This window comes from Cryptotermes secundus, unplaced genomic scaffold, assembly GCF_002891405.2.
Source record: "Cryptotermes secundus unplaced genomic scaffold, Csec_1.0 scaffold2092, whole genome shotgun sequence".
Lineage (NCBI taxonomy): Eukaryota > Metazoa > Arthropoda > Insecta > Blattodea > Kalotermitidae > Cryptotermes > Cryptotermes secundus.
Window position 1 is genome coordinate 271318 of NW_019721032.1, and position 13607 is coordinate 284924.

The 13607-nt window shown below is 39.5% G+C and overlaps 2 protein-coding genes across 11 annotated transcripts in view; one reads left to right on the forward strand and one right to left on the reverse strand.

Moving 5' to 3' along the window:
• The window catches only part of LOC111875356, a 74137-nt gene extending 64366 nt beyond the window's left edge, over positions 1-9771 (forward strand). For 2 of the 3 annotated variants that reach the window (XM_023871551.2, XM_023871552.2), the window contains exons 2-4: positions 532-656; positions 2145-2373; positions 8355-9771. In XM_023871551.2, the coding sequence (XP_023727319.1) occupies positions 534-656; positions 2145-2373; positions 8355-8416 (414 nt within the window). In that variant the 5' untranslated portion in view covers positions 532-533 and the 3' untranslated portion in view covers positions 8417-9771. The remainder of the gene's footprint in view (positions 1-531; positions 657-2144; positions 2374-8354) is intronic. The other variant, XM_023871553.2, reaches the window with a different exon arrangement.
• Positions 1-13324, reverse strand: part of LOC111875355 (DNA ligase 3) — a 153902-nt gene extending 140578 nt beyond the window's left edge. For 5 of the 8 annotated variants that reach the window (XR_002844710.2, XM_023871548.2, XM_023871550.2 and 2 more), the window contains exons 1-2: positions 13188-13320; positions 11678-11725 (exon numbers count right to left, since the gene is read on the reverse strand). The gene's annotated coding sequence lies outside the window, so the exon portion shown is untranslated. Of the gene's footprint in view, positions 1-11677; positions 11726-13011 lie in introns of all 8 variants that reach the window. The other 3 variants (XM_023871543.2, XM_023871545.2, XM_023871549.2) reach the window with 3 other exon arrangements.
• Between the last annotated feature and the right edge of the window lie 283 nt (positions 13325-13607).

Here is a 13607-nt window from a genome sequence, read left to right on the forward strand (position 1 = left end):
TTTGAATAGGCGCTCCGCCGTGTTGTGTACCCGCGTAAAGAGAAATTTACATGATATGAATCCCGTTAAAAACCTGTAACCATTTAAAGCATAGACGCTACTTCAGGCACCACATTAAGAAACTCTGCATTCTGCCTACACAGTACATTTATGTGTTTCGTGTGGTTCTCAGAATAAACAGCGACTGAAGATTTCCGTCTTCAGGGATATGACTCCGTGTAGACCTTTGAAAGTCAACAGACGTTTCGGAGGAATTAGTCACCTCCAAAAAGTCGGGTTTCAACGGAGTACACAGGGGTTATATCCAGAAGACACACTTCTATACAACCACTCATAACCACCGCCATGAGAACCTCAAGCCCTACATAAGGGACGACAGTTTCTCTAAAGAGCATTAATAAATCGTTTTACATAACAGACAAACAGGGTGTTTCCTGTGAGGTAGGGATTAAATTCTTTATATGATTTAGAATAAATGTATGCCTTGCAGAGTTAAACAACTTGACCTGTGTGCATCTGATCCTTCCACAGGTATGGTATCCACCACAATGTCCTCAAGGACGGCGATTTTATGGGCCCTCGTTATGATTATGACTTTGTGCTGCACGGTACGGGCTGCTCCTGAGGCCTTGAGCCTCACAGAAAGGGCAATGCAGGTGAGCTATGTAAACGGAAGTAACCACGTCAATAATCCGTCCGGAGTTCGGATCTCGGCCCCGATACCGGCCGTACTGCTTAAGGTATTTCGTGGTCTTCCTCAGTCCCTCCGGACCTTACACTATGACTGCTTCCTTCCGCGTCCTCTCAGTGCATTGCTTACTAACCACCATATCGTTCGATAATATTAGTCTGCAATAACGAGTGTCCTTAAATAATACTTCACTTCACTACGAGCATCTACAGTATTAAGACTGCTTGCGAACACAGTGGTCTGGCATAGGGAAGCACTAAAATACATAATAAATACAACAGAATGTAAAACGGAATATTATATCAGGAAAAAGCAAAATAAACTAAGTAGTATTACACAAAGTAAAGGTGTTCCCCAGGCAGACCGTATTACTAATAAAAAAGTAACCAGTACAGATATACAATGGGGTACACGGTAACGTTGGTTGAGGCACTATGCTAAAACCCGAAAGGTCGCGGGTTTGATTCCCCGCGAGGTAACTGGAGTTTTCAATTGACCTAATCCTTCCAGCCGCACTATAGCCCTGGAGTCGACTTAGTCTTTAACAAAAATGAGTACCAGGAATCTTCCTGGGGGTAAAGCGCCACCGGCCGACGTGTAAGGCTGACAACCTCACCGCCATCTGTGAGCCGATTGTCTAGATAATGTGTGAGCCTCGATGTCTCACAACCTTATAGGACTTCACGGCCTGTTACAGGGATAACTTTACCTTTCTTACATACATATACTGTTGGTAGTGTTGGCAGACCTGGGCAGGGGATGGAACCTTACACGACTGCTTACAGTAAAATTAGAGAAGTCTGTAATTAATTTAGTGAGTACATGAAGGCTAACAGTATCCATGACAAAGTGGCAGCTTATTTTCCCTTCACTCATAACAATTCAATTCAAATTGCACTTACTGACGTGCTTACTCGTCAATTTTAAAACGAGCAGAAGAAAGAAACAGAAGACAAAACAAGGCAACTCAATTAGTGCAAACAGATCAGCCATTATGTGATGAGAGAAAAAACATATTCACTCGAAACATGGTCAATACTCTAATAATTAAAGCAGTACCATTACAAAATATAAAGTGTTGGTTAATAATAATAATTAGTCCGATCAACATACATCAAAATCAGTTGAAATATGTCCATTCCGGGACCAACAAAGTGTGATAAATGCCACACCATGAAACAAGCCTAATTCATACTTTTAGAAAGAAAAGTTACATGTTTGTTGATCGACGTTTCCATGATACCTGATGTCAATGGAATGAAGTAAAATGGTGGGGTGGGGGTGGGGGAAGTACTGAAATACAAATGCCTTAGAGGCTTCATTAGGGGCCTAAAGAGTACCTATAAAGCCTGTGTGGGGGACTATGAAGGATCAGAAAGGGGACTAAAATAATGAAAAAGTTAAGAACCAATGATGTGGAGTACTGTGAAAACAAAATCCATTTTTGTACTAGCAGGACCTTAAACAGAAGGATAATATTGTAGCGATCCTCGAGCTTCTACAACTCTACAGAAAGGAATTCCAACAGCTGCAGGAGGATGAAGATGACCCCAACAGACAAGAAAGCAGAGCGTTTCCTGTACCCGAAGCCTACCAGAATCTACCAATTCCTATGGCAGTCCAAACAAAATTCTTCAGAAACCACGATACAGCCGCAAGGGATGAAACTAAAAGAGGGAGTTGTAAGTACATTTTAGATTACATGTCTTTATGCTATTTTAAGATCAACGAAACTTTCTTTGTTGGCGTCCTCCCATCCATTGCCGAGCGTCAAACTAATTTCAATAAACCTATCTCACTCCCTTACAGGTTTTTATTTCTTCATGGGAAGAAAAAATAAATTAAAATCTGATAAAAATTGTACAAAGTTGTTCTAATGATTTCTTTTACATGGCTCAACTTACCAATTCCTGGAATAAAATGCGATGCACCATAATTTCACATTTATTTCTGTATCTGTCAATATCGTACTGTTTATGTTCATGCAACTTATGCTGGAAATGTTTGTGCACTGCCAGTATATTCACACAGTTTACTGCCCAGATGAGTTTACCTGCAATGTTACAATAAACATGACTACTAGTTTGGACAGTGTCCAGAATCTTGAATTTTCTCAAACACAATACAGGAGCTGGGGTAGTTCAGTTGGCACAGTGATGGGTTACAGACAGGACAGCTGATGAATCTGATTTCGACTGCCAGCAGGGGCAAAAGATTTTTTCCTTTCCCTATGGTGCATAGAATAGCTCTGGGACCCACAAAGCCTCCTGTCCAAAGAGTGCTGTGGGTTCTTTCACCAGGGGCAATGCAGCCAAGGCTTGAAGCTCACCACTCACCAGTGCCAAGGTTAAGAATGTGCACAGCTATGCTTGCACTTCCCCATGTGTTCAGTGAATGGTGCTTAATTAAGCACAGAGAGACACTGTCCAATGATCAAGGGTTGCACTGTCTTTACAGGAACCACTGCTCCCTTCTACCTGATTACAGGAACAGGCAGGTACAAAACACTGTAATTCAATAAACTCAAGACAATGGAGAATGCCCAAAATCATAATAATGTTCATAAATTTACCTAATTTCTTCTCATGAATGGCATGGGTACAAGTTTCACATTGCTTACACTTTCACTAGTGACCTTACACCTCAGCAGGTCATGCCACAGCTCGGGTTAGTCACCTACTCACCACCATGGCAGCCCAGGTTCGGCCAAGGAAAGGTCACAGGGGCAGGTTTTTCTGACTACTTCAGTTTCCCCTGCCAATTCTCCTTTCACTGACTACTCCACATTCATCGTCATATAACATCAGGGGCTGGTATGAAAGGCCAAATAGTGGTCGATGTACCAAGTGGACTCCGTCTCACCCCACCCCAAGAAAAAAGACTAATTTCAGTTCTGATCATAATGACCTGCTTGCAAGAATGTAACTTCATGGATCAACAAATGTACATTCCTGACAAAATGTTTGCGTGTTACCTGTTTCTGTATGTTTCATGGTTGTGCTGATGGTGATAACAGATGATACTTCCAGAGTCAGTGAGGTTTTGAAATACAACAGTTGTAGATTACTTTGGCACAAATGTAGGGTGTACAGTTGAGTTCAAAATAAAGTAGTCTCAACACTGCAATACAAGCCTCAACCGAGCAAGGACTGCACAACATAAAATGAGGTTTTTTAAGATTTTCATAACAGTGACTCTAAAGATTGCTGTCATCTAGAATCTTAGACTGTTACCAACGTTTCGAAGGAGCCCGCTGCCTCCATCTTCAAGGTTCTATTCCCTCCTTTCTTCCACATTACTTTTCCAACTTTTCCATTTCTTCACCACATCATTCATTTCTCCACAATCCAGTAGGGTTTAAGGTTCTCACACCGGTGGTTATGAAGAGTTCTATTTGCTGGTATATAGCGCCGTGTAGCTGCTGAAAATCAAGGGATATTTGGGAGGAACGTGTCGCCTCCACATTCAGGCTCGAAGAATGAGCAAAGCAAGACACCAACAGCAGCAGGCAGCAAGCAGTGCAACTGGCTTGCCCTCCATACCCTTACCAATTCCCCACATCTTCTCCTAGGCCAGCACAAATGCAGCCCTTTTCAGGGCCACCCTGCCTATCCTGGTCTTAGCTCCATTTCGCTCAGGTCTGTGGGTCAGCCAATTGGGAACTCGAAAGTCGTAGTTGTACTCTTATTGGTTCTTTCTGCCCTATGGGCAAGCCAATGGGAACTGAGTTCTTGTCTTGCAGTTTCTTCCTCTTTCCTATATATGGTAATTTAAAATTTCTGCTTGCTGCCTGCTTCACGGTGGTTTCTTGCTTGGCTCATTCATCAACCCAAAGATGGAGGCAACATGTTTCTCTGACTTTCAGTGGACAACACGGTGTTATATCTCGGAAGATGGAACTCTTCAATGATGTGCTCAGTTTTCTCTAAGCATGTTATGGCTACACAGAAATTGCACTCATCATCTGTTTAGCAGAAAATGAGCAAATTTTTCTCATCCAAGATATTCTGTTCTTTATTCTGGCTCCTAGTTTATGTTGGAGTAAGGGTAGCTCAGTCAGTATAGCAATTAACTGTGGACCAGAGAGCCAAGATATTGGGGCTCGATTTTCATGAGGACCAAACGATTCTTCTCTTGTCCAAAGCATTCAGGCCAGCCTCCCACTCAATGGGTATCAGCTGCTCTTTCCCCAGGGAAAAATACTTTAAGAATGAAACAGACTATTTCCCTTCATACAGTGCCAAGGTTAAGAATATGCGCATCTATACCTCCACTCCCCCTTATATATTCATGGAATGATACTTACTAAATTTGTTTCATTCTGGTCCATCACACTAATAATATCATGAAAAGTTAAACAGTTCCGTCTAGTGTGACTGGTGAAGATTTTTCTCATTTCAATTATTTAAAACAACACAGTGCACCACAAACACATACAGGACAACATCGAAGAACCCTCTTTTCGAGAACAACAAGGCGGCACACATTCAGCCCGTCAAAAGAAATAATAAGAGGGACAACATGAACCACCTTGGTTTACGAATTCCAATAGTCTTAACAAACCAAGTATAAATATTTTAATGTATTGGAACAGCCGCTGTAGTTGTAAAGACTTTAAATTTTACACCCAATTGTATATTGTTTATATATGAGGGTGGGTCAAATGAAAACCTTAAATTTGTAATAAAAAATCGAAATTTCACGCCATTATCCTGTAAGTTGGTAAGCGTGCAGAATGGCCTGTAGGTTGCAGCATAGCGCAGATGCACGAACACCGTCACAGCACCAGTATAAGATGGCTGCCCCACTTGAGACTTGCACCAGGGAAGAACAGCGTTCTGTTATTCAGTTTTTGTGTAGTGAAGGTATGAAACCTATTGAAATTTATCAAAGAATGAAGTTTCAGTATGGTGATGCATGTTTATCACATCAGAAAGTGTACGAATGGAGTAGGAAGTTTGCAAATGGTGTGACTTCAGTGGAAGATGCTCCTCGTCTANAAGATTATGATGAAAAGTGATACAGCTTAGTACCACTTGCGCACAATAAATAATACCCCAAAAATATTTAAGGTTTTCATTTGACTCGCCTACGTAGTATGTATATATACGTATTTTAACTTTTAGAACATGTACTGTAATAGTGGCTTCTAACTGTACTGATGTAAAGGTGTCCCTCTGAAGACCAAAACATGTAAGGGCATGAATAATTGAAATAAGAAAAATCGTCACCAGTCACACTAGACGGAACTGTTTAAATTAAGCACAGGGAAAACTTTACCCTTTTTACCTTCTAGTATTTGTCTGTGGCTCCAAGATTTATAGGAAATTGTGCGGCCCTGGGCATAATGTTATATATAAGACTGCTATTCACATTTTCAATAAAACTATAGAAATCTTTTTCATCAAACATACAAATGAACACTTTCTTTACAGTTTTTAGTGTTATACTTATTGTTGCTGTTTTGCACACAGCGCTTATATTAATATATTAACATTCCTTGACAGGTCAAAATTTATACAAATTTTTAACTTGCTGTTCTAACTGCAAACTTTGACAAATTTACAGATATAAATGTTTCCAAAAATAATGTTGTATATACCCCATACACTGAAATTTCATTCAGCCGTGTGGATCCTAAAACAATTTGTTAAGACTGAAGTCTTTTTTTGGCAAACAGCTACACGAAGATGGAGGTAGCATCCAGCATTTCAGAGACTGTCTCTAACTTCCTCACCAGTTTGTGTGGCAAATGATGTGGTTACGCACGCTACGTATACCAAAAAACTTGCTCTTCAAGCCTGAGGTCCTGTCAAAAGAGTTGACTCCTAGGATAGCAGTGGCTTTTCAGGCAACCAATCATGTCCTCTGCCAGTGCAGACCACTCGGGGAACAATGGGTGAGGTCAGGCATGCAATGGTGTCTTCTCCCAATGCAGACCACTTGGGGAAAAATGGGTGAGGTCAGGGAGACAATGGTGCCTTCTCCCAGTTCGGACCACTCGGGGAAACAGTGGGTGAGGTCACACAGGCAATGGTGCCTTCTCCCTGTGCAGATGACTCAGGGAACAGTGGGTATGGTCAGGCAGGCAATGGTATCTTCTCCCAGCACAGACCACTCAGGGAACAGTGGGTATGGTCAGGCAGGCAATGGTGTCTCCTCCCAGTGCAGACCACTCAGGGAACAGTGGGTATGGTCAGGCAGGCAATGGTGTCTCCTCCCAGTGCAGACCACTCGGGGAACAGTGGGTAGGGTCAGACAGGCAATGGTGTCTCTTCCCAGTGCAGGCCACTCAGGGAACAGTGGGTAGGGTCAGGCAGACAATGGTGTCTCCTCCCAGTGCAGCCCAATAGGGAACAACCCATGAGGTCAGGCAGAGCAATGGTGTCCTGTCCCAGTGCACACCACTCAAGGAACTGTCGGTGAGGCCTGGTAGTCTATCATCACAATCCATATTGTTTACCCTGGAAAAAATGGAAATCTATTGCTGATCCTTCCATTTGATGCTTTTAATGGCCCTCCCTCGTTGAAGCACAATGGTGGTTGGGAACCAAGATTGTTTACAGTGAATCCCATACCCTTTATACAGTTGTCAATATGTAGCTGGATCTCTAAGGCACTCGGACAGCATATCACACTCCAAGAACATACTTCTTGTGTAAAAACATTTGCGGTTTCCACTCCCTATACCAACCCTTGATAATGCACTCACACAGAGTCTGAAACAAGAGATACCAACTTCATCTTCATATAGCCACTCACCCATAATTTCACTGCAGACACTGTTACGAAATTCAAATCACTTGAATTACTCCACTAAGTTTCAGAAATCCTTCAATATTCTTCGAACAACTTCATGGGACCTAACATCAGGTAACTGCCAGCTTAAAAATGCTGAATGTTCAAAACTGAGTATGAAAACATTAATTAATAATAAATAAGTGGGTTCAGCTTGTGGGTTACGATGCCATGTAGTCTTGTAGGCAGATACTGACATTTAGGAGGAAATGTCTCTGTATATGAGCAGACTGCAACAGAGGTCTCTCTGAGACACACAGCACAGGTTTGGGAAATGGGGCTTGATCCATGCCAAGGGGAACAGCAGGTATATAAATGGACTCTCTTCATGAGCACATATTTTTCACCATAAGATGAGTTAATTGGAACCATGAGAAACGACAGCCCTTTTCAGGAAAACAATATTGCCTTTTGTCACATGAATTCTTTCCCAGAATTCTATTTCCATCTTGTGACAAGAAGGTGAGCTGTTAAAAAAGGGCTGTGTTCCATATCTACTGTTTCTAGGGGACAAAAACGCACTCCAGTTCCATCATGTTTCTCAAAACTATTGTTATCAAAGTATATAACATCACAACCCATGAACGAAATTGCCATGCAGAGTCTAAAGGGTTCTGACAATGGTAACACTCATAATTACCGGATTCTTGGACTATTTCCATCGTTCAGCATTCTAGAAACTAGAAAACATGATGCTTTGGAAACTGGATCTGTTTCTGTCCTCAGGTGAGTCCAAAAACCCAGTAATTCTGAAAACTGTCATGGTATGTTTTCCTGAATTGTAACAAATCTATAAAGAGATTTGCAGTCATTGGTTTATAAAACAATGTCCTTCACAATCTTGAAACCTATTTTTTTCTTTCAGATCAACCACCACTTTGCTACTTCAAAATCTGTAGTATGGGTCGCAAGCGAAATCCTCACTGAACTACTGAACTCTGCAGAAAAATTTGCAAATGAAAATTACTACCTTATATTTCTCACTCTTCAAAAATTCCAAAATAATTATAATACGAAAAATGTCAGCACCCTTCTCTTTGTTTTAAACATTTTCAGGCATTCAGTCTCTTCTAAAGAATAGCTGATAAAAATTGAAGTTTTTATTTAAGATTACTTAAAGTGAGTACTATTTCCATTTACTAGTAAGAATGCCTGAATGTTGGAGAAAGATATTCCATTCTGTGACATGTGTCCATATTGTTAAAAAATACTGTTCTTAAGGAAATGAAAATGTTCCCATAATAAGATAATACATGTTCTGGACAATGTCCTTAGATATAGATTAGTGTCATAGAGAAACTGTATTAATATTTCAAGGAAAAAAATCACAAGTTCCAAACTGAGTATTTATCTTTAAAATTTTAGTGCATAATTTTAGTTTCCCCCAAATCCCACTTCCATTTCCAGAAAGGCCTTCATCACGTGATTACTTGTCAAACTTTACTAAAATATCACAGACTTGTGAATGAAAAACCAATCAAAAGAAATCTGGCATACACTGCACATGAATCAGGTTATCCCAGACACAAGATATCTCACTCTCTGTATGTCTCTAGTCAGTCAAATATAAAAATCAGACTTGAGAACTAAACTGCCACATTCCATATAATTACTTTCACTTTGCTATTCAGTTTCAGTCTTCAAATCTTACCTACAGAAGAAACATAAATTTCTTATTCCTTGTTAGTTATTAGCTGTCTTACATGCAACTTCAATTTTAAAACCTTTGAAAGTTTTAAACTTCAAAATCATTTCTACATCATTGGTGTATGCACACTACATGTTTCGACCAACACTGGTCATCTTCAGATGTCTCTAAAATCGCTGATGAAACTGCTGTGCTTAACCACCACCACGGGATGCATGAGCATATAGACATGGACATACCCCAAAAACTGAACTTACAAACAGAAGCACAACAGTTTCATCAGCAATTTTAGAGACATCTGAAGATGACCAATGTTGGTCAAAACATGTAGTGTATACACACCAGTGATACAGAAGATATTTTAACGTTCAAAACTTCGTTAAGTTTTTAAAAGGGCAAGTTGCATGTAAGAAGGCTAATAACAAACAGGAATAATTATACGGGATGTGCAGCAGGATGCTACGATACAAATTTATGGTATTTACGTAAGCACTTCTCCTATGAAGGCAATTATTCAGAGGGGCTAATCATGGCTCAGTTAGGGCATTTAGTGCAACTTTCAATACTGAACATAATCTGAACTGCCCACACCGAGCTTGATCTATCAAAAATGTTTGAAGCAAGGACAGAGTCAGTGTGAAGACAATAACAACGAGCCCTGTCACCACCTCCTCAGCCTCTCTCAATCCCCTTTCACACATTCAACTTATAAGTACTAAAGAATAGTATTTTAAATTTTCAAATACATATGATAAAATAAAAAATATATATATATCTAATATTACATGAGATGTAATTACATCATTCATATACATTTAAATTATTTTACTGCTATTGTGTACCTGTGCCCAATTTTGTGTAATGTAGCAAACATTTCAAGCTTTATTGTAATTTTTAATTATTTTTATTATTGTTTTTCATTCCTATAATTATAATCCAAAATCATAAAGTAATAAATGTGTAGTATTTTCCTTGCATTAATGTTTGTCTCAACCTATTTATTAAGTTATTCATATAATTATTTATTATAATTAGTGACCAGATTCTGAAAATAAGAAATAAATAATAAAGTGACCATCATATCAGAAGTTCCTGCTGTTATTTATTATAACACTGTACTTTTATGTAAGGAAAGGTTTGTGAATGTAGTGGAAATTCTTATTTTCAAATCTGCCTTAAACCTTACATGCATACGTTCCAACTTGTCGAGATGGGAACAACAGGTTAGGAAAGAAGTCATGTGGAAGGAGCAACATGTGAGGACACCGAGGAGGTGGGGGAGCTTTGGGAAAAGTAAAAAGATAAAGCTATCCCTGTAACAGGCTGTGAAGACCCATAGGGCTGTGAGACGTCGAGGTTCCTGTATTTTCCTGATAGTCGGCTCACAGATGGCAGTGAGGATGTCAGCCTTATGCGCCGAAAGGCCTTTACCCCCCAAGAAAATTCCTGGTACTCATTTCTGTTAGAGGCTGAGTCAACCCTAGGTTCATAGTGCAGCTGGAAGGATTAGGTCAATTGAAAAAATCCGGGGAAACAAAATAGAAATGGGGAAGCTTGGTTGTAAGATGGTCTACATGAAAGTGGGAATATCGATGGAAGAAAAAGAAGAATTATCAGCACCCATGATGCAGAGCTTTCCTATATTTTGACAAGTTTCAACCTCTTCCACACCATAAAATTACCAGAGTTCCTAACTCCACTGTATCAGCCAAAATATCTTGTACTTTTCAATCACAGCATTCAAGTACAAGTATACTAGAAAGCCACCATCTGCCATCTATGCCAATTCACAAGAACTCAAATAAGAACACTGTAAGTGAATGGCAGATGTTAGAACATTTTGTATACAACCCACAGAGGCAGAGTCATGCACTGTGTATGGAAATGACACGTATGGAAAAATCTCAAGTTAATAACATATATAGAACATAGGGGGCAGTACAGTATAAGACTCGCCCACAGAAGCAAACACATTCATTTGCAATATTCTGGGCATTTCTCTTAACTACGGAAGTGAATGACTTGACATGTTAAGTTATTAAAATACTGTTATAAGAGAACATGTCAAATCTGTATACTAATTATGCCTACAAAACAAATGAATCTCTGATAAAAGTCAACAAGAGGGGCTGTCTCTCTATTACACCTCTCTGACAGTGAGTTCTGATGCAATTCTGTGTGATCTCTAGCCAAAACTGAAGTGTAAACAACATTTTGAAGGCACTTTAGAACAACCAGGGCTTCGACATTATTTGATAGTTTAAATAAACTTTACATAAAACAAACCATGCACTCAAATGAAAAATATGTCAACTAAGGCAACAAATTTAATTTTACATATACATTACATATGCCTACATTATTTACTTCCTGTTATGCATATCTTATCATTGCCAGCGCATCTGTCTTCTGCATATTAATTGTTACGGTTGCCAATAACCAACATTAAATTCCCACTTGAACAATTGACATGATTCTTATCATAGTGGAAGTGGTAATACTGAATGTTTAATATTAATGCAGTTAGAAAATATACTTACAAGCTGCAAGTCGATTGCTTAGCTCTAACATCCACGGACCACAAGTATCTAAAAACAAAATCATATTTCCATTAGACACCACTGAATGTCAGGCAGACAGAAAACAACTTCAGAATACAGTGAACATGTAGCATGGCCCCAACACTAACACAGTAGATAGTCAGTGTCAATGTCAGAGTCTGAGTTATTTTACAACTGGCAATTTACCAACAATCAGCTCAACTTGGCATCTACAGTATAATCATATTAGATCTTAAACAGTTCTACCTTCTGGGTTATAATGCTGTGCTGTCTCCGGAAAGGCATCCAACATTTTGGAGGGAAACGTTGCCTCCATCTTCAAGGTCAAAGATGGAGGTAACATGCTTCTCTGAAATGTCAGTTGACTTCCTACATATTACATAACAATACATCCCATATTAAAAATTCTCCACAACCACTGTTGCTGGAACATCACTACCGCCTGTGATTTTCTCACAAATCATTTGGTCACTCTGACAAGATGTTTCATGTTTCTATTCTATTCTAACTTTACTTACACAAATACAAACATGTAACAATAAACAGTGCCACTATATAAAATGTACACATAAAAGGGCATAAGTAATTAGTCACTACTCTGTAAAGCCATGCCAGAATAAATGAATCTCAAAATCATACATAAATGATTCAACAGTGCTGAGCTGATGACATTCCAAGAGGTTTTCGAGCTCAGACACTCCTTACATATTTTCATCTTGTAAAGTTCTTATAAGTAACCCTATACGAACTGAGTTCCCTCGGCTAATTTAGGATGAGGAAATGCCAAAGGACCTATACATATGTCTGCAGCATAGAAAAGATTAAAGACCTCACGCAAAATTGTGCATAACACACTTTAACGGTCCTTATACATATCTACCGGTGGCCTAGCATGGACTAGTCGAAAGTGAAACCGTGATTGGACTAAATAGACATTACTGTTATCAGCTGCTGTGATTCGTCCAATAATTTTTTTTTTAATTCGCTTAATTGGGGGTGGAGTCCAACTGGGTCCATTCGGTACGGCGGCCACTGATTGACCTATCGTAGCCTGCCCCGGGTGATTATGATGGATAATCTGGTGGAATGAAGATTGGCAGGGGAAACTGAAGTATTCGGAGAAAACCCCATCAGCGCCACTTTGTCCACCACATATTCCACTTGACCAGACCCCGGGATCGAACTACTGACTCGCTGTCCATTGCGAGGTTTACATAAGACACGTCATTAACCTTGAAGACTGCACGTGCAGTGTTTTACGAAAACCAACATTCTACGTAGCTTATTTCCGAAAGCTGAAATCATACACTAACCTCCAGCAGGGAAAGTCTGGCGACTACAATTATTTTAATGAATTTTACCTCTCATAACGGTGTTTTATATATGCAGAAGACTTTGTGTGCAGCAATTTAAATGTAAAAAAAAAAGTCTAAGCTCACAAGTTATGAAAGACATTACAACACAATAATAAAAAATTACACAAAAATACCTTGCATATAAATTCAACTATAAGTTTAGGACTAATAACTCGTTAGAACACTACAATTTCCTGACATTAAACCTGAATTCCTAAAGCGCCACTAAACTACAATTCATATCGATTATCGATTTCGTTCCAAAGACGATAACATAAGGGACGCCAATCCCCATACGCTTCTGAATTAGAATTAATACTGAGAAGAAAGCAGTCTTTTGGGATTTGGCACCGTGTATAAGTGGTGTTAACCGACGTTTCGGAGGAACGTATCGCCTCCTTCTTAAGGGTAGAAGAAAAAGTATAAGGAATCTGCAAGCGACAAGACCGTGAGAACGGTAAAAGCAGACTCACGGTCTTGTCGCTTGCAGATTTCTTATACTTTTTCTTCTACCCTGAAGATGGAGGCGATACGTTCCTCCGAAACGTCGGTTA